This window comes from Ptychodera flava, chromosome 8 (genome assembly GCF_041260155.1).
Source record: "Ptychodera flava strain L36383 chromosome 8, AS_Pfla_20210202, whole genome shotgun sequence".
In the NCBI taxonomy this organism is placed as follows: Eukaryota; Metazoa; Hemichordata; class Enteropneusta; family Ptychoderidae; genus Ptychodera; species Ptychodera flava.
Window position 1 is genome coordinate 8,111,304 of NC_091935.1, and position 24,763 is coordinate 8,136,066.

The following is a 24,763-nucleotide window of genomic DNA, read 5'->3' on the forward strand; positions in this document are numbered from 1 at the left end:
GCACATTAAATTTGTACAGAATGTCCTTATTTTTATCAAAGTAATCATTTTCTCAGCTGGCAAATTTTAGGTGACAGCTGATTGTTTTAACTGCTGCAGTGCTGGCTATTTTCCATATACCTGGAATGTTGGCTTAACTTCATAAATTAAACAAATTAGCAGGGGAATGATGTAAGATAAACAATCTACTGTTAAAAGAAGAGAATGCCTTGCTTGTGTGCTAATATAAATTTTGTGTGATCATTATTTTTCATACAGCCACAAAAACCTTCATTGTCCTGTCAGATTAAATACAGGAATTATGAACATGGCTTGCCTTAGGAAATGAAAGTAACTGGAATTGGTTGTCTTTGATGAATACACTGTTGTATGTACAGATGACAAAAAAATAGACAATAAATTTATAGAAAAGCCTTCAAATGTAGAGGAAAGATTTAGATCAATGTGAGATGTGTTTTAACTCTTTGAGGCCTGACTTCCTAGTAACATGAACAACCCTTGGTACCAAGGTTTTGGCCTGGGAGGGGTAACCCCCTCTTTCCAGTAACACTGCAACAAGAAATGTTTCACTTCTTTGAAACAAAAAATATTGTAAACCCTACCAAGTTTTTAGCTAGAGAGGTGGAACATTTTTGTACTCCCAAAGTTTCATTCACATCTGAATTGATCTGCAACTCCTTGCATTTATAACATACTTGTGTGTTGTAAGTATTTGTTTAATTAGTGGAGGGTTATGAATCAAACACAGAGTGCATGCTTAATGCCCAGTTTACATACTGCTTTGTCTAAGAATTATGAACAATTATCAGTAATTACATTGTTGTAAAATGATCATGCAAAACACTTTTGGATAATCTTTATCATTATGAAAACAGACCCTCCCCCCTCCTAATCCATGTCTGCATTTTGTGAAAAACAAGAGAATACTTTTTAGTTAAATGCAGTACAAAGTTCCCACACATGCAAATGCTACACACTTCAGTGTTTTTGTTTAACCCCAGTAAATTTTACCTGGGTTCACCAGTCTTGTTACCGGTGTTCTCCATGGTATATCAATGCAATCCTGTTAGTGGACAACATAAATAGTAACAGAGTTACTGCTCCATTTGTACTTACATCTTGCCAAACCTTAGCAGAAATGCATTTACAATAGCATTGGCACCCCTACTGGTTTCCACTAAAAGTAAAACATGTACCTGGGACATAGAAACAAATTCTGTGCATTAAGGGGGATGAGAAAGTTCAGCTCTACTTTGATGATAATGTGGCATTATATTACCATGCCCTGCCTAGTCGCATTTTGATTGGTCGAGCTGAACCACGTGACTGACCACAAATACACAGTAATGGTTTGTTTACATGCCCGTGAATATGAATAATAAGATTAACAACTCAAAGTATCGTAACTTTACATCTCAAACGTAAATCATAATCAATCACAAAATAAAATGGAGCACTTGTAGGTCAAGTTTAGATACTTTTTCCTGAAAACATCTCCGGATTTGCCAATTTTTTACAGCGCACGTGATAGTGCGTCGCGTATTGCTCAGTTTCTGGGGCCCAGTTGTCGTTCGCTCCTGAAATTTTCGCAAATTTTGACGGTTTTCTTAGGTTCGCTGATAATATAATGGAAATAACAGACTCCACTCTGACCATTAACGTTTATTTGTGGGTGCAGGCTCGAGGAAAGCCAAATTAACGGGCTCGGCAAGCCTCGCCAGTTAATTTTTGGCTTTCCTCTCGCCCTTGCCCACAAATAAACGTTAATGGTCAGCGCGTCGCCCGTTATTCCTATATTCTTTTTGTGTCTGACAGTTATTCAGTAAAAATAGTATACATTTTAAGCATAGTACTCACCTTTATATCACCTTTCACTTCTGTTTTGATTTGTTTTGTTGTTCAAAAAGGTATCGGCATTTAAACATCATACAAACAAATGCAGCAATTCATTGGTTTGAAGGAAGTTCGTACCATACATCTCATCATCTGATTTTTTGCAATGGTTAAAAATAACTTTCATCTAGAAAGGGGTTTTAAATCTAACAGTCAGTTTAGAATGCCAAGTCCATATTTTAATTATCCATGTTCCTGACAGATTTCTGATGAAGCACCCAGATGCCAAATGTAGTGGTTGCAGACTTTTGAATATATATTAAATTTTTTTGTTGGTGTGTTTTTCAGCGCTAATATTTGTTGGAAGTATCTTCAGGAGTATACCAGTCTTGTTTGGAACCATATCAAGGTCAAAGTCAAAGAGAAATGGACAAAGAATAGAAGTCGATATGCAAACGGTGGTTTTTCATGGAACAATAAGAAGACTGCAACAAGCAACGGGCCATCACAGAATATACAACTTCCCACCACAGGTACACATATAGGAAATGTTTTATTCAGTATTCATGAAAAAGTTGACTTACAAGTCAATGAAAACCTCAGAATGATTGGCTACACCTTTTCTACACTGTGTACATGTAGATAATGTTTAGATCTGACAATCATTAAAATTTGCAAATGACTTTATATACATATGCAGGACATTGCGTGTGGAAAGTCACCACATGTACAGCAACTTAGGGAGTTTGAAACCAGGGCTATTCTCTACCTGATTGGCTGTTTGGAAATGTTTGGAAAAGAGAAATAAAGTTTCAGCTAACCAATTGGTTCAAAGCTTCCGAGAGGCTGCACATTAACCCAAAAGTGACAGAATATCTCTAATATCACAGAGTGTATATGGAATATTACATGTGAAGTCATAGCACATTTATGTTCAGCGGTAGGTCGTCTCACATGACAGGACTCAAAGACACACACACACACACACAAACAGACTGGGGAGGAATCCCATCTCATATCAAATTATGCAGCCATCAAATCTATTTGTTGTGTTTTATCTTCAAAGGAGAGGAAGCTATACAACGGCTGCTATCCTGTGAGGGTAAAAACCCTTACAATGTACTAGGAGTGTCACGCGATGCATCTGATGAAGATATCAAGAAATATTATCGGAAACAAGCCATGTTAGTGCATCCTGATAAGGTGGGTGAATTTCCGATAATTTTTCCGATGAAAAGAAATCAAGGTGGATATTGTCAGACTGTAAAGCAAATAGCATTATTCAACTCTTCTTTGATCATCAAACTTGCATCGTTATCAGTATTTTTGGATTTAGTTTCCTTTAGTGTGCTCATTATACCGAGATTTGAGAAGGAAATTTCATACAATTATGGTGGCATTTCCTTCCGATGCCAAATTGCAGTTTTAACCCTTTCACAACAATGGTTGGGCCCAAACCCATTGTTATCAATCGTGATAGTGGATCTGTTTACAGGGAATGGGGGTGAACAAGTTAAGATTATCTTATAGTCTAATATCCAAGTCCTTGTCAAGGTTTATCATCAGGCTGTTTAAATTGAAAGTAAATCAGACTTTTTTCAGAAGAACAGAATGTGTCACGAAACACTGTTTCATAAAGATTTCTGTCCTTTTGAAATATATTTCCAAATTATTCCTTGTTCATACCCATGTATGTTGGAAAAAGTTTTCTCTTTATATATTGTAGAAAAAAAGCTAGTTGTAGTCAATATGATCGTACTACTGTAGGTCAATTAGACAAAGGTAATAAGAGCACCAGAGAATTACAGAGACAGGAAATTAGAGAAACATGGTCAGACCAAGTGAAAATTGAGTGTAACATAGAGTGATTTACAGTGAAATCCAATTTAACAGACTAATGACAGTGTTTTGTTATTAACACTTTGCACCCTGACTCCCTGGTGACCTATGATGTCATATGGACATTTTTTGCCAAGCCAGGTTCAAAGGGTTAAAGAACATTTTCATTTTCATTTTGTCATTTACCTTCTTACATGCTATAAGATCTGCTGCTATAAAACATGATCTTTCCATAAGTCAGTCTGTAAGAGGTTGCCTTCCCCTCTCAGACAGTTTTCTAAAAAGCGACCCTCAGGTCACACCTCCCTTTCTGTTTGTCTGTTGAAAGAAGTGAACAATACATGGTATCACTTTAGTTTTACTGAAGTCAATTTGATTGTCTTCTGCAGAATAACCTGACTGGTGCTGAAGAAGCTTTCAAGATTCTTGGCCATGCCTTTGAAATCCTTGGTGATCCGGTAAGTATGTGTGTGTGCTTGAGGCCTTCATGATTAGGCTGGTGTATTCTTTTGGTGCTGTGGTCACATGCATTGTATGTTTTCATAGAAACCTGCAATTGTACATTTTTGATGTGCTAGTAGGTGTGTTTTGTAGATTTCATGAAGTAGCCTGGCTTCTCTATAATTATTTGTCATTGAATAAGTGCTTCTTTTGTATGTGATCTTGGAAGTAATGTGTTTTTGGTGCTGTGGTATGTATGTGTTTCCATGTGGATCAGCAACAGTGTGCCATGGATACTCTAGTAGCTGTTAATAGCATATTTCCTTGGTAACTTGACCAGGTTATACATCATTAAAACACACCGTAAGCTCTCATCAATTGGCTGTTAAAACATTAATCATGTTTTAATCAGAAATCCCATTCGTGGTGTCACGTAAATGTGTTTTCCCCGGCTGTGAACAAAAAAGTGAATCTTGAAGTAGTCATGTGGTATCCTTTCACCTGCCAGGTTCATCTATCACTATCTGGTCAAGCTCGGCGTACTTCTTTGTTTCATGTGCCATTTGGTAATTGTGTTTGTGACTCTCTTTTGTAGCTCCGCTGTCAGCAACGCGGAGCTTATCAAATAGGTTGATTTTCCGTCGTTGTCGTCGTCGTCGCCGTCGTTGTCCGTCAACAATTGCCTTCTCCTCTGAAACCACTTGTCCAATTGCTTTGAAATTTGATATGCAGTTTACTTAGGGTGACTTCAGTCAGATTTTTTCAAATCGTGGTGAAATTTGCATATTTGTATTTTTAAGGCAATTTTTGTCAGTTTTGGTAAAAAAATCTTTAAAAATCTTCTTCTTCAAAACTACCGGTCAGATAGCTTTTATATTTGGTACATATGTCCCTAGGGATGATCTATTTCAGATTTGTTCAAATTGTGCAGAAATATGCAAATTTGCATTTTTAAGGCAATTTTTGCCGTTTTTGGTCAAAAAATGTATTTCTCAAAAAGTATTGGACTGATAGTTTTGAAATTCAGTATACAGGTTTCTATAGATGAACTAAGTAATATATATTGAATTTCTGATGAAATCTGTAATTTTGTATTTTTGGGGCAATTTTAGCCATTTTTGGTCAAAAAATGTGTTTCTCAAAAAGTACTGATCTGATAGGTTTGAAATTTGATATACAGGTTTCTATAGATGAACTAAATGATATTTGTTGAAATTATGATGAAATCTGCAATTTTGAATTTTTGGGGCAATTTTAGCCATTTTTGGTCAAAACATATGTTTCACAAAAGTACTGGTCTAACAGCTTTGAAATTTGGTATACAGGTTTCTATAGATGAACTAAATTTGATCTAATGAAATTATGATGAAATCTGCAATTTTTATTTTTGGGGGCAATTGTTGCCATTTTTGGTCAGAAAATTTTATTCTCAAAAAACTACTCATCAGATAGCTTTGGTTGACATGTTCTTAGGGATGATCCGATGTGATATATTCAAAGTATGATGAAATCTTCGATTGTGTATTTTTAGTCCCCACGGACCCGTCCGGGGGGAATTAAAGGTTTGGTCATGTCCGTGCGTCCGTCCGTGCGTCCGTGTGTGCGTGCGTCCGTGCGTCCGTCCGTTCACGCAGATATCTCAGAGACGCCTGGAGCGATTACGTTCAAACTTGGTACAAGGATAGTACCCTACCTCATACAGATGCACGTTGATTTGTTTCACAATGCGATCAAATTTGGCCGTGTTTGAGGACTTTTTAGTTTTCACCTCCATAGACACCCATGTATAAGGCAGTCCATAGACTCCCATGTATAAGGCAGTCTATAGACTCCCATGTATAAGGCCAAGAAAAATAAAAATTTAGTTTCTCATCGTATTCATATTGCAAAAAGGATGCAGTGACACAGTTTTTAGTCCCCACAGATACAGTCCAAGGGGGCTTATAGATTGGGTCATGTCCGTCCATGAGTCCATCAGTTCACACAGATATCTCAGACACTTTGACAAAATGTCACGTGACCTTGGTGACCTTTGACCTCAAATATACATATTTATGCATAACTCAGTAACCACAAGTTCTACACCCTTCATATATGGTATGATGGGACAGCTTATGACGCCACATATTGTACCTCATTAATTATGTACATATCTAATTTTGAGCAAGCCAATTGAGCTAGAGGTCTGATTTTTGATATATAGGGATAACTTAGCAATACAATTTTTTTGACAAAATGTCATGTGATGTCGGTGACCTTTGACCTCAAATATACATATTTGTCCATAACTCAGTAACCACAAGTGCTACACCCTTCATATTTGGTATAATGGGACACCTTATGACGCCACATATTCTACCTCATTAATTATGCGCATATCTAAATTTGAGCTAGCCAATAGAGCTAGATGTATGATTTTTGGTATATAGGGGTAACTTATCAAGACAATTTTTTTTACAAAATGTCACGTGACTTCGGTGATCTTTGACCTCAAATATACATATTTGTCCATAACGCAGGAACCACAAGTGGTACACCCTTCATATTTGGTATGATGGGACACCTTATGACGCCACATATTGTACCTCATTAATTATGTGCATATCTAATTTTGAGCAAGCCAATAGACCTAGATGTATGATTTTTGGTATATAGGGATAGACTATAGGAGAGAAATTATTTGACAAAATGTCATGTGACCTCGATAACCTTTTACCTAGAATACACGATTATGTCAATAAATAAGTAACCACAAGTGCTATGTCCTTTATATTTAGTAGGATGGGAGACCTTATGACAATACATGCTGTACTTCATTAATTATGCACATATATAATTGTGGGCAAGCCAATAGAGCTTTAGGTCTGAATTTTGGCATATATGGATTAATTAGCAATACAATTTTTTTTTCAAAATGTCACGTGACCTTTATGACCTTTGACTTGATTATGCATATATATGCATAACTCAGTAACCACAAGTTCTTTACGCTTCAATTTTGATAGGATAATAGACCTTAAGATGTCACATTTATTATGCCACTATGTATTTCTTGGCTGGACAATACAGCTATAGGCCTGATCTTTTTTCCCGATTTAGAACCATAACTTAGACATGCCTCTTGTTTTAAATTGGGAACAATGACATAGACCTATGTGTCCATAGATCTGAACATCTACACTACAGTGATACTTCTTAATGACCACATTTCCCTGCCCCATCAAGACTAATACTCCTATTACAAGTGGGGACTATGTCATTGTCAATGACTTGTTGCAGCTATTTTAGCCACTTTTTTCTGGCCACTGCATTGAGCTATCAATTTTCCACTTTCTTGATCAACATGTGTCAAAAATAGTTATTCTCTACATAAACACAGCGGAGCTATATCGGCCGCTAGGTCGCTTGTAGTAGAATTCCGAGACAATTTAATTTGCTTTTAAACGAATACAATGACATTGATCCTTTTTCTGTAAATTTAAATGGTTTTAAAAATGTTTTAAAACATTGTTTTCTCAGTATTTGTTAAAGTTTGTTTGTCTTGTCTTCATGTTTTAACTCTGTATCTGTATTTTTACTAACAGTCTTCCATAAATGGCCTCGGCTGTGGAAGTCATTATTAATAAATAAATAAATAAATAAATAAATAAATAAATAAAGCTGGTTGATTCAGACCAGTTAGGCATAGCATGTTCCGTGGCTCATACTTTACAAACTCAAAACTTTACCATTTGAAGACCTGTGAAAACACATAACGATAGTCTCTGGTTTTTTCTAAGACATACAGAAATGTAGTTTTTAAAAACTTGACTGTTAAAGTAATGCTATATGTCTCAGCAGTGTGTGTCAAAGTGATCATTTGCTGAATTTGAATTACTTAAAAAGCATGTTTTTCACCTACCAGTCTTGATGATTTACCTACTGATGTTTTTTTAGCTCATATTTGGTTTTGTATATAAATACCAAAAAGAGCTTACTGTACTCGTCCGAGTATAAGCCCCTGCTCGTGTATAAGCCCCCCCCCCCTACTGATTTCAGAGGATTTTAGAAAATGCATTACATCCGTGTATAAGCCCCTACCCTAGTGTAACTCAAATACAGAAAGGTTAGGAGAGTATATTTGGTCATTTAACTTGGCAAAATTACTTTTAGATAATAAAGAAACCATTAAATGATGTTAAAACAATGGGAAACTGGAGTTCCCTTGACAGCATCGTAAGGAAAATGACACGTTTTCCCAGTACTATCTTGATTCTTTGACCCTACTCACCCCCGTCGCCTAAATAGAATAGTCTCACTCACGTCGGCCATTGTTCATTTTCATGCACAGCCACGATGTTTTCATGCTTGAAACATGCAGTTTCTTTTGTTTGAAGCAATTATCCTTTCATTTGTGAAGACTTTTCCTGGTGACTATTACAATTTTCACTGCTATGTTGTTGTTTTCACAAGATGTAGACAGTTTGATACTGGAATATTGAGTTGCCTTTCCGTGTAAGCAATGCATGCCTGTTCACATTACTGTTGATCAGCAGCATACATGACGTCTTTGTTTCAAGTTTGGGGGTTTTTTTGACGCTGAATTTCACCAAAATGTCACTTCTGTGTTCAGAGATTGTACAATCAGTTTCTTTGGATGTGTAAGTCGATTTTGAAAGCGATAGAAAGATCGAGTGGTGTTGAAAAAAATCGTGCATAAAATTAGCATAAATTATGCGTCCATGCCAGATAACATGGGGTTGCTCGAGTATAAGCCCCTCCCCTAGTTTTACAGCTGTTTAGTGTTGCCGAACCGGGGGCTTATACTCGGACGAGTACGGTATATGATGAGTCTGAGTGGCGTCTGTATGTCTGTATATTTGTGGGTATGTGCGGATGTATGTCCGTCACACACAAAGGCTCCCATACCGCCAAAGCTACCATCTCACTATTTGGTGTACAGGTAGATGCAGGAGTTGAGATGTGAATTTGTTCAAATGAACTTGTCAGTGTCAAAAATGTGCATATGAGGTAAGAAAAAGCGAAATCCTGCAAATGTGCAGGAGTGATGGCCAGTGTCTGAAACAAGCTTGAGTCTTTCCTGTCATTGTTTATGAACTGTTACATATTAACAGACCAGATCAAACCATAGACAGTAGAGAGGGGAAAACTGTCTATGGTCCAACTAAGAGGGACTAACTGTTTCTGCTATAAATGTTGCTAAAGTTGAACTTGTTTACTTTTGTCATTCTTTTTTTGCTGGTTTAAATATTTCTTAGTGTTTTTCTGGTTGTACTGTGTAGAAATCATTGTCATAACGTCAGCGTAGAATTTTCCTGCACTGAACAGATAGAAACAATATCTATTGTTGATCTTTGGTACCCATACTGGTATATACCAATTCTGATCAAATTTGAGCGACACCGAATAATTGCGGTATTTTTTTTACAGGCCAAAAGACAAGCATATGATAATGAAGCTATGGAGGATTCTGATGTAGAGGAAGCCATGGTGAGTTGAAATCTGCCATGCTGTGTTACAGCACATTCCAAATGTTGCCACTGATCATTAGTCTTCAAAAATGCAGATTATTTCTAAGTTCATTGCAAGACATGAAGAAATTACACATGCAAAAAATGATGAAAACATCCCATCGTAAAATTCAGTATTGTCATGGTAACGTAGAAGCCACATGTTGAGGGCTTCAACCTCAACTGAGTGACAGCTATAAAAAAAAGTGCAGAATGGACAGAATGTGTTAGAATTTTTCTCAGCAACAACCAATGAGGCACATATCTTCCTGGATTTAGCAATTGCTGTCAACACCATTGCACTTCCTTACAACAACCTCCAACCATTGCCACCGGTATTTGGTAGAAATTAACCCATAGAGAGTACACCATGAACTTCTTCATACTATAAAGATATGAGAGAGAGAGTGAGAGTGAGAGTGAGTGAGTGAGTGTGAGTGTGAGTTAGTGAACTTTCTGTTACTTTCTTTAACAAGTATTATACATCTGTTTCTCTTCACAGAAAGACATAAATGATTTCTTTACGAAACTTCACCAAAAGATGAAAGAGGTGAGTCATCAGTGGGAGAGGCTAAAGTTGAATGTATATAATGAGAGCAAAAATGAAATGCGATGTTTTTGAAGTCTCACCAGTTAGTGCACTGAGAATAAACCGTGAAATAATGAATTGTCAACGTGTTGTGCCCTCAGATGTACGACATATTCTATAGATGAATCAATCTATGCATAGAACTTACAAGAATTTAAAACATGTACCAAAATTTTGTTGTCAGAAAATACACAGACCGATACAGTTCCAGGTATAAAAGTATTAATACAAAACATGAAATCCATCTCCTGGAGGATCTCACCCCACTGTAACAGTGGTGTGTTCTTGGTGATGTATTGTACACCTCACCAGTGTTATGCATCAAGCCTCTTTACATAGCTGGATTGCATATGTGGAGTAAGTCGTCCCCCCCCCCCCCCCCCCCTTATAAAAGGTCCTAAGTTTTATCCAAAGATATTTTCTCTCAACCTTAATGGACACATTCATAGTTTCAAGCATATATATTGAAAATTTCCAACATTGAATTCGGGAACACAGTCTAAACTTTAAAACCAACCTTACACTGAGTTGCTGGAAACTTCTTATCAATGCAGAAGGGAGAACACTTTTGGTCAGATTGACATAGTATCTGTAAGCAAATTATATTATTTGTTCCGCATAACAAAGACTAGTGTTATATGATCAGGAAATCTCCATACTGGCCAGATATGGAAGGGTTTTAATCTTAGGGATGGAAAGTCTCCCCTTTACCTCCATGTGTGTGTGATATACTACTGAATGTATCAACATAAACACATTTCTCATGTAGCATTCCAATTTAATTCATCAATGCATCATGTGAGCAAATCTCATTACCCGTTCACCCTTAAATTTCCCATAAACAGTCAACAGTCATCATATATAACACTTGGTTGGGGCCAAACCATTGTGAGGAAAGGGTTAAATTCATTTCTTATTGACACTTTTGACTTACAGGCAGCGAACACTATGTCATGTGAAAACTGCGGAGGCAAACACATGAGACTGGAGACCGACAGACCCTCTTACAGTGCTAGGTATTGCAAAAAATGTGATATACGACATGCAGCTAAGGAGGTAAGGACTCAAGTGGCAGTGAACCAGTAACTTCTGCAGGGATATTCAAAAAGATATTTTACCACGTGTTCTCTCAGTGAACCACAGCAATTACATTTTTGCATGATTTTAGGCTAATGAAAATTATTCATTGATAATGAACACCATCATTTAATTCACAAACAAACATGCCTAATTGACAATGAAGTTGCAGTACAAAACTGTCTCCCTCAAGTTCCAACTGATTTGATGCCGACAAACAGTCGCAGTACAGATGTCTGTTTGTAAACATTAACACTTTGCAAAGGGCCATTAGCTTCAACATTTGATAATATTCTCATTATTTTTCATAGACTGTAAAAGAGATACAACATACAGTGATATTAGCCTTGCCAACGCAGTGGATTATGCAAAGTTGGCAGTGTCCAGACTAGAATTCGACGACAAAATTCAAGAACAAAAATAATGAAAAAATCTCAAAAGTGAAAGCAAATGAAGTTTTATCTTAATTGTTCTGAACGTGAATTTGTAACAATGTTTTAGATGTCCATGGGAAAAACAGATGTTCAACAAAATGTAGCTTGGTTACAAATGAAGGATTAAAACTTTAAAATCCGACTTTAAAAACATATTTCTACATTTATGTTAGGGTGATATATGGGCGGAGACTGCGATGCTGGGCTTCAAGTGGTTTTATTATGCCTGTATGGATGGAAATATTTATGACGTTACTGAATGGGCTGCCTGTCAGGTGAGTAACTGTGGAACCGAAAGTTTACTTTACACGTCTATAAATCACTCAAGAAGTAAGAGATTGCAAAACTGTATGTGACAATGATGTATTGGTTACCCTAACAACATTTCCTATGAAATATGATTTGTATTTTCATTATTGCGCTGTGGTGCATAATGTACGTGATGCCATGACCTGTCAAGTATATTTATTTATCCTGCTGTTTCATGGATCTAATAGCAAATCAATATTTGAAGCATGAGCACCTCTATAATAGAACTAGGTCCGACAACAGTGATCTCAAATTTCTTGTCAGTAGTTATTAGATGGTTTGATTCTTGAAACAGATGTAGTGAGTTACAAATTTATGGGTTTTTTTTCTTATGGTGAAGTGCACAGTAAGACTTTAAACAGGAACTTCCCCTATAAAAGCCAGATTATCGTAAATCTAGATGCAAATGTAAAAAAGCCATGCTACTGATCGGACGTGCTCTGTTTGGTCCCAGAATCCCATAATTTTGCCATGTTTCAGGTGTTCATTGTCATTTAATCTTGCTCATGATGTCTGAATATATATAGCAACTAAACTTGAGTTGAAAATAATTGAAAAAATGATCTGTTTTTGTCAGAGAACGCTTACTTTGCATACCGGTATGTCATGACGTTGCCCCTCGTGATTATTCAATTTATCATACGGTCAAAGCGAAGCTGTGAGAATTCAAAAACTCTTGCCCAGTGAATGCAAATGACTGTGTCATCAGTAAACACCCTATTGTGTGCCCGTGGTTCAATAACTTCGTGTTTAAAGCTCCATAAGCTGATCTTTTGGCTTTTTTCAGAACTCTTGTTTTGTGGTTTCTCTACACTTTCTGCATTGAATCCCTAAACTGTAATTTAACGCCAAGTATTTCGCATGTCAACACAACCTATATGAGTATAATCTCCTTTGTTATTGTTGAAAATTGTATTCAAGTCTGAACTAGAATTCATTTGTAAACAATAAACAATAATCAATATACACACATACAAGCTGTGTTGACAAAAAGAATACTCGAAATTTCAGCATGAAAAACGGATTAGGGTCAGACAGGGTAGTTTACACACAGAAGCAGAATATTGAAAAAGTTGCCACAAGTTACAGCTTGTGTCCCTTTAACATAAAACACCTTGAGCAAGATATGTAAAATGAGTCTGATCAGGATTGAAATCTGATCTCTGGACATCTATGCCACACTACATAACAAGGAAATTGTGTTTCTCTTCATGTCATAAAAATTGTACACAATTGTGAAATACTACTCTGCACTTCTCAATATGTAAATTATGTCGCATTATTCCCCAGGTACATGTAGCTATTGAGAATACTCACATGACACTTGATATTGTTTATCTTATACCTTGATTCACGTGCCTGTGTAAAGTTATGGGGAAAATCACCCTCACATCAGGGCATTTTTAGCTCATATTTGGTATGAATATAAATACCAAAAAGAGCTTATATGATGAGTCGGTGGCGTCTGTATGTCTGTATATATGTGGGTATGTATGTGCGGATGTATGTCCATCACACACAAAGGCTCCCATACCGCCAAAGCTACCATCTCAGTATTTGGTGTACTGGTAGATGCATGGGTTTAGATGTGAATTTGTTCAAATGAACACGTCAGTGTCAAAAATGTGCAAATGAGGTAAGAAAAAGAGAAATCCTGCAAATATGCAGGAGTGATGGCATGCTAGTGACTTGAGTCATTTCCTGTCATTGTTTATAAACTGTTACATATTAACAGACCTGCTCAAACCATAGACAGTAGAGGGGAGGAAGACCGTCAGTAGAGGGGAGGAAGACCGTCTATGGTCAAACTAAGAGGGGCTAGCTGCCTTTCTGCTATGCATGTTGATAAAGTTGACCTCCAGTACCTGAAGTTTCAGACCTTAATTACTTTTGTCATTCTTGTTTTTCTGGTTTAAATATTTCTTGTTTTATGTATCATGCCATGGCCCAGTGCTCATATTTGGATGAACATGCCATGTTCTGAACCTACTTATGCATTTAGAAAGTTATATTAACCTTTTCACCCTCATCGTTTGGCTCAATTCATTGTCATCAATGGTATATTTAGACCTGTTTACAAGGGAATTAGGGTGAACAGGTTAAAACAAAGGAACACTAGATTCACAGGCACACCTCGTCCAAATAACCCCAATATGGGCATTTAAGAACTTGATTCAATCTGGGTACTGCACATGATGCTATCAACAAAAGTATTACGTTCAAACATCTCGTTCTAATCATACGGGCAACAGTGATGCGGCCATTGCTATTCCGAAAAACTTACAAAATGGCGATAAATGTGCGATATTGTGCATATTTTTATCTCCCAAGTATTTGCACAATGTTTTTATCTGCATATTTACCATTCTATAAGGTATATGATAAAACCTTTATGCCCCTAATACAGGTTTTGTGAACCTTGGTCGTATTGTGTACTGGCACTGGGAGGCTCAGGCCCTACTGCCATACAACCTCAGTTCGCAAAACCTGTATCAAGGCTGTAAAGGTTAATGTTTTTGGACTACTGGTATGACCCCTAGTTTTCATGATGCTGAATATTGCAGGTGCACCTGAATAAAACTGGGTTACAACTTCCTCATGGTAGAAATCACTGATTTTCTAGGGGGCACTGTTAATGGTGAATAAGTACAAACATACTCCCTAAGATAATATTGAATTGTAGTACAGGTCAGCATCTAGTAGTCTACCATCTTACTTATTTACCTAATACTATCACCAGATTTATAAATTGATATCCCAGAATCTTTATCAGGTTTCATTTATGAAATCACCTGAGGAGACAGTACATAGATAGTACATGTATGATATTAGTGTGTGGTAATATTCAGGCACGCAAAATTGCTTTGCCTTGTTCTACACATGCTACACAATGTAAGGGTGTTGGTTTGATTGATTCTCATCTGTGCTCTACCTGCAGAAAATAAACAATATAACACCAGATGGCCACACAGTGCAGTGTAGATTTGAAAGTTCTTCACGAAGACGCAACCAACACCAACGACATAGAGAAGGGTACGGATAAATTTCTTTAATACAGAAACACATTTTCAATGAATTAAAAAAGGCTGATTCATAGTCTGCCTTGGGATTTTTTATTACACAGATTTAATTTCATTGGAGCTGTGATTGTTATAGAATATTTTCTGGAAAGTGTAGGACTGTGGTATTCCTTGCTCACATGTAGTTATAAGCTATGATCTTTGGAGCTTATCTGATAAGAGCATCTCTGACAATCTCAGGAATATTGGTCAATGCTGATTTCACAGAAAGGCATTTTCGATTTAGGAATAAAATTACTGATGTTTACCATGAAACGATAAAGTATAGTCAAGTACAGAAGTGGAGAACGGACATCTGTGGAAGAGATGTGTGATTTTTGTGTTGTAAGAAAAGAATGGAAGAACACTGACAAATGAGAGTGGGGCAGATTTCTTATTGAAGGAGCAATATGATGAAATGTCCTGTCATTAAAGAGTTTTAGTGGCAACACATCTCTCAATGACAACTCTGATAAAGTAAGAGTTGAAAGACAACACTGTTTAAGACATTTTATTGAGATGTTCTTGATCTGAGGATTGGTGTATTTCACCAAAAAACAAAACTGACATTGACAAGGTGCCAGGGACAGCTTGTTTGTTATACACTCAACATAGAAATATTTCACATGGAACTCACCCAGCAGTGAAAAAAATGAATTCTTTACAACCAACAGTACATTGCCTTCATCTTGTGAAACAGAAATTCGTTCTGGTTGATGTTATTTATTTTACAATGCATAACGTAAGAAATGGCTTGGAAAAACCATAGTATGTGCAGATATTTACAGTACATAGTACAGTACATTTTATCCATATGTTTGTTTTTATCACCATGGATGGCAGGACCTCATCAACATCCATTGTCCTTAGAATAGTCAGAGCTGTCAGAGTGTGAAATTATGTTCCAGAGTTGGCCTATTGACAGATGAACTCGTCTAGTTCAAAACATTCACAAAGCATGCATATAACCAGTATTCTGTTCAGACAAGGTTTCATCAAAGTACAGTTCCGTATGTCAGTCTACATTGGCAGTATTCTCTTCATTCTCAGCGGCAGGGAAGCAGAACTCAACGACTTTCTCAAGGACTTCTTCAACCACATACACACTGACAACAAAGACGGCACGGCACCTGGACACGGAATGAGACACGGCGCGGGACCGGGAACGCATGCTGGACATGCCTCGGGACCTGGCGGCGGCGGAGTGAACAGGAAGAGGAGAAAGAAGAAGAAAGGTCGATGAGGAGATTTTGAAGTGCAAAGGATTGACCGTTCAAAGACGATTTACCCAAGACTTTGTTTTGGTTGCTGGTGCCATGATTGATTATATCACCGGATATTACATTTATGAAATGAGTACTTGATTTGATGCGCATTGGGGCAAAAATTTGAGCATTAACCAGTCTCAAGGACAAAGGGTGAAAATTGGCTATGCATGGTAGTAGTATGCTGAAATGCAATGTGGAAAAGATGTTTTCATTGTGCAAGGGGATGAAAAGTCTGTTGAGTCAGTGAGCTCAACTTCATTATCTGTAAAGATATTTGATCTTTGCTTTTAGTGAAAACCTAGATTTTTGAACAGTGAACAAAATGAAGTATCTTCACCTCGAAGCTTTGGTTGGTTTATTGTCGCTCAAAAGATGTATAATGGATATGAAGCTGTAAGTTGAAGGGTTCAAGCAAGCCTTGATTTTGATATCATAGAAGAAATTATGATGTATAAATATGAGCCACATTTTGCCATAATTTGCAAGTTTTAGCAATACCTACCACACAAAAGCTCTCCTGCAATCGTGATTTAGATTTCGATCATGTTGCTTCATTTTCCATTGATTTTGCAATTACAGTATACAGAAAAGTTTCATATATGGTAAGAAATTTCAACAAAAACAACACTTCTATGTGATACTTGATAAAGTTCGACATAATCCTGTTTAATGATATATAACCAGGAAAGCCCTTTCGATAACTCGACTTTTTTCTAGGAATACTATGCCATGGAATTTATTAAATCGATTGTTAGAATTTTAGTCCAAGACTTGGCCAGGTTTTATCAGAGTAGACATCCTATTTCTCATGAAGTTCAAAGCTAGCGTAATTCTTTATGAAAGCTAGCGTAATTCTTTACGAAAAGAAATATTGATCTTGAAATTAAATCCTACATGATCTTATCCTATTAACCCCTATGTTAGCAATAGAGCTCTATTCAGTCAAGGACAACAAAATACCAGAGACATTGAAGTGTAAGATTTGCAATTGCCCCAGTGCATTATGGAAAGAAGCTTGAACAGTTCCAGTTTATGTATTATCGTTTCTAGAGTTATTGAAATTCAAATTAATCCTAGAAAAATATTCGCCAATTTTTTGCCATCGTCTTGTTACTAATTTGTTACCTCTGAGCGATACAAAATCACAAAACTCTATTAACCAACCAGCCAGGTTGCCCTTTTTATTTGCTGACCGATTTTTTTTCAACACACACCAAGAAGATGCAAACATTCATAAATATTTGTCTTGTTTTCAAGTCATTATGCAAAACGAGTGAGCCAGTATTGAAAAGGGTGTGCAATAAATGTAAGGTCTGGTCATTTCAGTTCATAGACAGTATATTTAAATTGTTGCTTGTTTCATAGGTACATGTTCAGAGCAATATTAGCTAACTTATGTTTGATCAACACCTTCTGTGAGAGGTTTTTCAATCCAACATTTTGGAATGTCAAAAACATGTTGCAATTTCTGAACCTATGAAAAAGAAAGCCAAACAAGACAAGGAAAGTTGGAAATATGCCAAAAAAGGAGTTGTTCATCTTCATGTAAAACATGAAGTTGTTGCATATTTGATTTGGTGTTTAATTTGAGATGAGGGGACACTGTGTCGTAGGTATAGTCAAACTTGCAAGGCTAGCTGTGCAAGGTGAGAATTTTGACTTCAGTGGAGTCTGTAAAGGATATTTACAATGTTGACACTCATTTTAAAGTTATATGGAAATAGCATACATCTTTTTGCTCAACAAAATCACTTGGTATTTGGAATTACTGTCTGATTTTTGCTTGCTTGCCTTCTCATGGAGTTTTTGCTCTATGTCTTTGATATGTTTTCGCATTTGTAATTTTTGTTTCCAAGAATCAGAAAGTTTTCACTGAAAATTACAGATTATCCACTCACAGTCAAAAGATGATTTATTTAATCCTTGCAACTTTGTTCTCTGTATCATATTTTCATCAAAATTCTCTTTTCACATCAAATTTGTTTTTGAGATTTTTGTCAAATGAAATTTAAATCTTAGTTCACCATGAACGACTGGAAACTTCACAACTATTTCTTTTTTGTCAGATGTTATGGAGTTATTTTCGCAAAAGAGTTACAAGTGCCTTTGTGATTCATAACAGTTGGGTGTGATTTCAAATCTATTTCATCACCGGTTTAGAAATCTGAAGCAAATCAATGATATTTTACAAGAGCTGTTTTTCAGGGGTATCATTGTTAACAGATATCTGACATAGTTTACAAGATATCTGCAGTGTTGCTAGATATTCTGCTGGTATTGCCAGAAATAATTCAACTAATCGCCTATAAGTATACCAGAATTTTTAAATATCTTTTATGGTAGCCAGATAATCGGCCAGTGTTTCTCAATTTCTCCATCATCAAATAATCTTCCGATGTTGCCATTTATCTAGGGTGCTACCAGAGATCCATTTGAGATACCAGATAATCTAGTGGCATTAAAGGATATCTGCAGTGTTGCCAGATGTTGGGTTATATTTACCTGATAATCAGCCAGTGCTGCCAGATATCTGACAGATATTCTGGATTGATAAGCTACAACAATTGTTAGATATCTGCATTATTGCCAGATAATGGGTTATATTTACCAGATAATCAGCCAGTGCTGCCAGATATCTGACAGATATTCTGGATTGATAAGCTACCACAATTGCTAGATATCTGCATTATTGCCAGATAATGGGTTATATTTACCTGATAATCAGCCAGTGCTGCCAGATATCTGACAGATATTCTGGATTGATAAGCTACCACAATTGCTAGATATCTACATTATTGCCAGATAATGGGTTATATTTACCAGATAATAAGCCAGTGCTGCCAGACATCTGACAGATATTCTGGATTGATAAGCTACCACAATTGCTAGATATCTGCATTATTGCCAGATAATGGGTTATATTTACCAGATAATCAGCCAGTGCTGCCAGATATCTGACAGATATTCTGGATTGATAAGCTACCACAATTGCTAGATATCTGCAGTGTTGCCAGATGTTGGGTTATATTTACCAGATAATCAGCCAGTGCTGCCAGATATCTGACAGATATACTGGATTGATAAGCTACCACAATTGCTAGATATCTGCATTATTGCCAGATATATATATTTGCAAGTGTTTTCAATCCAAGATATCTGTCAAGATATTCAACAGTTACTCAATTTGATAATTTACTATTGTTACCAGATATGTACTGTACATTGTTGCAAGATGTCTGCAATGTTGCCAGGTATCTGCAGAAAGCTATCAATCCCAGCTGACAGATCTTCCAGTGTTGCTAGTGTCTTGAGTGTCATTATTCAGGGCTAACATTTTCTTCCAAGCATAGAATGGCATTTGTTGAAATCCACTTCAAGTTTTGTGTGTGTTCAACAGACATACATATTCTTCCCCAAGTCTCTATTTTTGTGAAATTCAAATACGGTCAAAGATCCCAAAAATATTCCTCTACACATGCACAACAGAAACCACTCATAAGTTTTTTTCATGTTGTACAGTGTTCTGATATTTTCATGTCAATGTCAGCAAAGTTTTGCATATTTTAAAAGTTCTTGAATGACCAAGCTACAAAGATAGTGTAAGTTTTATATACAATGAACAGCAAATGAACGGTAGTTTTTGTCACTGTTGACTGTCCTCATTTACATTAGAGTGCCAACACAGCATAAGAATTATTATTGTGCATATTCTTATCATGAAAGTAGGAAGTCTGGGGCGTAGAGGTGTACATGTTTACAGAGCAATGACAGTGACTTTGTTGTAGTTTACTGGAAAATCATTTGTGATGGAAAGGGACATTATCCCGTCAGTGTTTAAACTGTTGATGCGTTTCCCAAGCAATAGTGATATATTCAACACTCGGCAAGTCAATACAGCTTGTGTGTTGAGATGCTGGAGTTGAAATCACTTTTAAGCTACAAACAGTGCAATGTCACCACACTGAGAAGCTATGTTAAGGTAGAATGCGCCTTGGCAACAGATATTCGGACTCTCAAACGTTTAAAATATTCTTTCGGCCTACCACTTGTGGGGATTCATTTTGAAGCTTATGGAGTAAGTAAAATTTTCACTGGCCTAGTTTTGTGAAAATCAGGAATTTTATTTTTCTCCAATAGAGATAACACAGAGATTGCAGACATTTTTAATTTGAAATATCGGTAAAGATTGGGTTTTTTGTTACTCTAGTACCAAAATTTGCACGATGATCCATGATATTTATTCTTGATTTTGAAAGAATGGTTCAAAATTTGCGTATGGAAAGTTTGAGCAAAGTTCTCATTTTCAAGGTGTGAACTACCTTGAGAAGCATAGCTTGTAGCATATCAGCATTCTTTAACATTTTCACCCCAATTCCCTTTAACCATGTAAACAGGCCCACAATCACCCTACACAGAATTGGTTTGGGCCAAACCATTGAGGTGAAAGGGTTAAAGCTTATGGCAAGAACCTGTACTTCTGACATTGAAAAAATTGTAAAACACCAAAGGTTGCAGATAGTTCCATTTGTATTGTGTTGATTCTACAGAATAATTTTGTGATCAGAAACTCAGATCAAGTTGTCAATTTTTCAGAGAGTTATACTTTTGTTACAGTTGATGTTGTAACTTGTGACCTGCCTTCTGTCACCACACTACTTGAAAAGTGAACTTTCAGTACTCTGAACTGACCTTTGACAAGCTGTTAAATTGTTGGTGCTTAAGTGAGAAGGGCACTGAGATGAAGGAATGGAGATGGGTACAGATCACTCAAATGAAAGTATGTCAAAATAGCATACATGATGGTGAGCAAATCCATTCAGTGTTTAGTGATTCACAGATCCAGAGGCCTGTTTAGCATACATTATTGAATGTAAAAATTCCTTCATAACCACTAATCCATGGAACCAGCAGCATGGCAAATTATCTGGTCTGAGCAAATATCAGTGGTCCAGTCAGACCTTTGACCAGCAAATTACTCACCCCATGTAAATACTGTATGGAATCTTTTCAGTTGTTTATTTATACATAATCCTTTAACGACAACACTTTTATATAAGGGCTAGACCATCTGAAATTTAAGGGGCATAAGTCTGTGAGGTTGATCTTTTGTATGGAAATTTTACAATCAGGGGCATCCCCTCTTTCCATTCCTTTAAAAAAATTTTGTCCCTCACCATAATGACACATTCTTTTTACTCTGTGGGCATTTTTTCCCTCTTGTCAAGTATCAGTGGTTATTTTTCAAAGCTGTCCAATGTAATTCTCCTTTCACCAGGATGTGAAATGGTCCTCCTCTAGCCCCATTTCAGTCACAAGTGTGTTTCTTTACTTCACATTCTTTTAGGGACAAGGTTATGCTATAAATGCTCATCTGAAATGTTCCTTTGATACAACATCAAATATTTCATTGACATAAAGGTGTGTTTTTTCCGTAGTCATCATGAAATATGGCATTCAAAGCTGAGCACACAGAAGTGTATTTCCACTGTCAATATAACAAAGTCATGAACTGTGTTAGTTTAGACCCTCTATCAAAGCAACGAACACTGGTGTGATATATACTAGTACTTTACAACTGACAGGCTGTAAAATGAACAGAACAAATGAAAATATCTTCACATACAGATCTGTATGAAGTGCCGTATTTATTCCTATCTACAGACAGGCTCTAGATCAAGCCACCCGGCTTGTTTCAGCTTTGTCCACAATACATGAGTAGTTCATCATGACTTGTCCTTTGATCAATTCTTTCCTTGTTTTCTGAAATATGTTTTGTAAGTTGCGTGTATGATAACTTTTGAAGGTAATTTCAACTCCCAAAATATTTGGTCCGAAAAAATGAAGTAAAATATACTGTGATAGAGATAATCAGTGGATATATTGAGGTAGAGATGCACACTAAATGCTACTAGACAGGATGACTTGACTTCCTAACAGGTGATTCGTTCAAGATATCGTATCAAATTGCAGTGACAGTGTTGGAATGTCTGCCCCAGGGTGTCATTTGGATTTGTCAGCTCCAAGAGTTGGAACAAAGTGAAAAACTCTTCCAAATCCATTCAGTTGCCCAAAGGAGATGTACATTTTCGTCTTCTTGCAGATCATGAAAAAAAAATCGTGGCAGGAAAGCTGTCAGTAGACAACAGTTACCAAAACATGAGCTGAGTTTTCTACGTGTACATTTCAGCCTGATTTTGTTCATATATCAGAATGTGAACTAGGTTGACCTTTGTTATCTCTGACAGTGTATTGTATACTCTTCATTGTACACCATTTCAAACAGTTGGCGTATACACCATATCTTTTGAGTTTGGTCGTTGTTTATTTAATGCTGGTACAAAATACTTAAAGATGTAATGGTAAATAATGTACGCTTTTGAGAACTTGGTACGGCTCGCACAGTTGATCATACAAGTGCATTCTTGTCAGGGATATTTCCCTTCTTGAGATGTCCGAAGTGAAAAACGTACGACCTCGTACCAAACCTTGCCTGTTAGCTTCGGTAACAAGTTGGGATATTGTACCATCTCATGCCTGTGACAGCAAGGTCTGTCTTGTTGTCCCTTATCAGATATGGTGCTCTGCAGTGTTCACTGGACAAGACAATTTAACTGATTAGTTTCTGTTACAGTGAAATGTAGTATCTCAATCTGCCGAGGGGTCATGCTTTCCACAACACAACAGTGCTTTCAACAACACAACAGTCATCGTCTTAGGCAGAGTGCAAGGTGCCATTCCATGTGGTAAATTGAGGGCGCTGTACTTCACTGATAGACAAAGGCAATGCCTTTCGTGTATTATTATGGAGCAATTATTGTTCATGATCAAAGGTTCTTTAAACCTATGATCATGATCAGACAGCCAAGTAGAGATAATGCTAAAAATTGCTCAATTTTGTCAGTGATTCTGTAATATAACTTGGTTAGATTGTAACAATGCTAGTGGGTGGTTATCAAATATTTGACAAGCTCGTTCAGTGATTCTATTGGTCAAAAAAAAGTGAAAAATTATAGATTTTGTTAATTTTCTTAATCTCATTTTCTCTGATTTCTTTATGTCGTATGATTGCTATTGTTTTTGTGTTTTTTCAGTCATTTTGCTGAGGTTGACATGCAACACAAGAATCACTTGTCATTCCTGTTTTCTGTTACCACAAAAAACTTGTGGTAAAGAAGGATGAAGAAATGTCAATGTTGGAAATTATCTGCAGACAGGCAGATAGTGCATATCAGAGTACTGTTGACAAATTCAAATGTCTTTGTAATCGTTCATCTGTCTTACAACAGACTATACACAACTGTAGCAGTAGGGAAAGTAACTTGAGAACTTTTAGGGAGGGTGGGTGCAAAGACTTTGTCAGCTGATGGTGGCTGAATTTCATTACACAGAGTGGTTTATGTCAGCGGCAAATCACTGAAATATCTGGAGTAAAGTTACTTTTTATGAACAAAACAACACACTACACAGGTTCTCAAATCATCGGGAATGCTGATCAATGGTATAGTCGTAATATTTTTGCAGATTATTTTCTAGTTCACCATTCAAACACCACTGCTTGTCATGAGTGTGTTTCTGTTGTGACACCACTTTTTAATGCAAATCCATTTTTGATAAAATTACCATGACTTCCCAATGATATCATTTTGCAGCTTGATTTTAAAAACGCATGAATTCACAGAAAAAAATTTAAATGCAGGGAGGACATCTCAATGACAGACAGCGTTTTGTATTTGTTTATTTGTGTCATCATTGATGATCATGGCTTTATTTGTGTAAAATAGCTGGGACACGCTTTGATCATTCCGGTCTGATCCGTACAACATTTGTAACAACACCTTTCATTACTGGTACAAGTCTGTGAGAAATGGTCCATTTTCTTGAATAACTCTTTAATAAGGTATCACACCTGGTTGCATATTGTTGGATGCGTCATACATGGGTTACGATTAAAACCTGCGATTTTTGGTGAAAAACATTTTGTGTTGTAATAAGAAAAATGTTAAGTAAGTGCTATTCTATTTACATCTCATGCATATATTTGTCGTACCTTTCAATGTAATAAATCACTTGTAATTTGCAAAAAAATTATTGCACTTTGTAGTCTGTTCAACTCTGTAAAAGCCGAATAACTTTTGTACTTTTCATATATTGTGTTGAAAAATGTTGACTAATCAGAATTTTAGCATACATCGATATTACCAGTTAAATCTGAGTTATTTTGTAACAACACCAGACTTCAAATAATACCAAATTGTGTAGTGTTTTAGGAAAATTTAGATGTTGCTGCAAACTGTCAAAGAGTCTCAAGCTCTTCTCAGAAAGCCATCTAAATTATATATATATATATATATATATATATATATATATATATATATATATATATATATATATATATATAATTAGC

The 24,763-nt window shown here is 36.4% G+C and overlaps 1 protein-coding gene across 1 annotated transcript in view; it reads left to right on the top strand.

Moving 5' to 3' along the window:
• Positions 1 to 17,761, top strand: part of LOC139138374 (uncharacterized) — a 32,295-nt gene extending 14,534 nt beyond the window's left edge. The window contains exons 4-12 of the mRNA XM_070706726.1: positions 2,182 to 2,366; positions 2,900 to 3,036; positions 4,062 to 4,130; positions 9,544 to 9,603; positions 10,126 to 10,173; positions 11,149 to 11,268; positions 11,897 to 11,998; positions 14,971 to 15,065; positions 16,142 to 17,761. Coding sequence (XP_070562827.1) covers positions 2,182 to 2,366; positions 2,900 to 3,036; positions 4,062 to 4,130; positions 9,544 to 9,603; positions 10,126 to 10,173; positions 11,149 to 11,268; positions 11,897 to 11,998; positions 14,971 to 15,065; positions 16,142 to 16,334 — 1,009 coding nt within the window. The 3' untranslated portion in view covers positions 16,335 to 17,761. The remainder of the gene's footprint in view (positions 1 to 2,181; positions 2,367 to 2,899; positions 3,037 to 4,061; positions 4,131 to 9,543; positions 9,604 to 10,125; positions 10,174 to 11,148; positions 11,269 to 11,896; positions 11,999 to 14,970; positions 15,066 to 16,141) is intronic.
• The last annotated feature ends 7,002 nt before the right edge of the window (positions 17,762 to 24,763 follow it).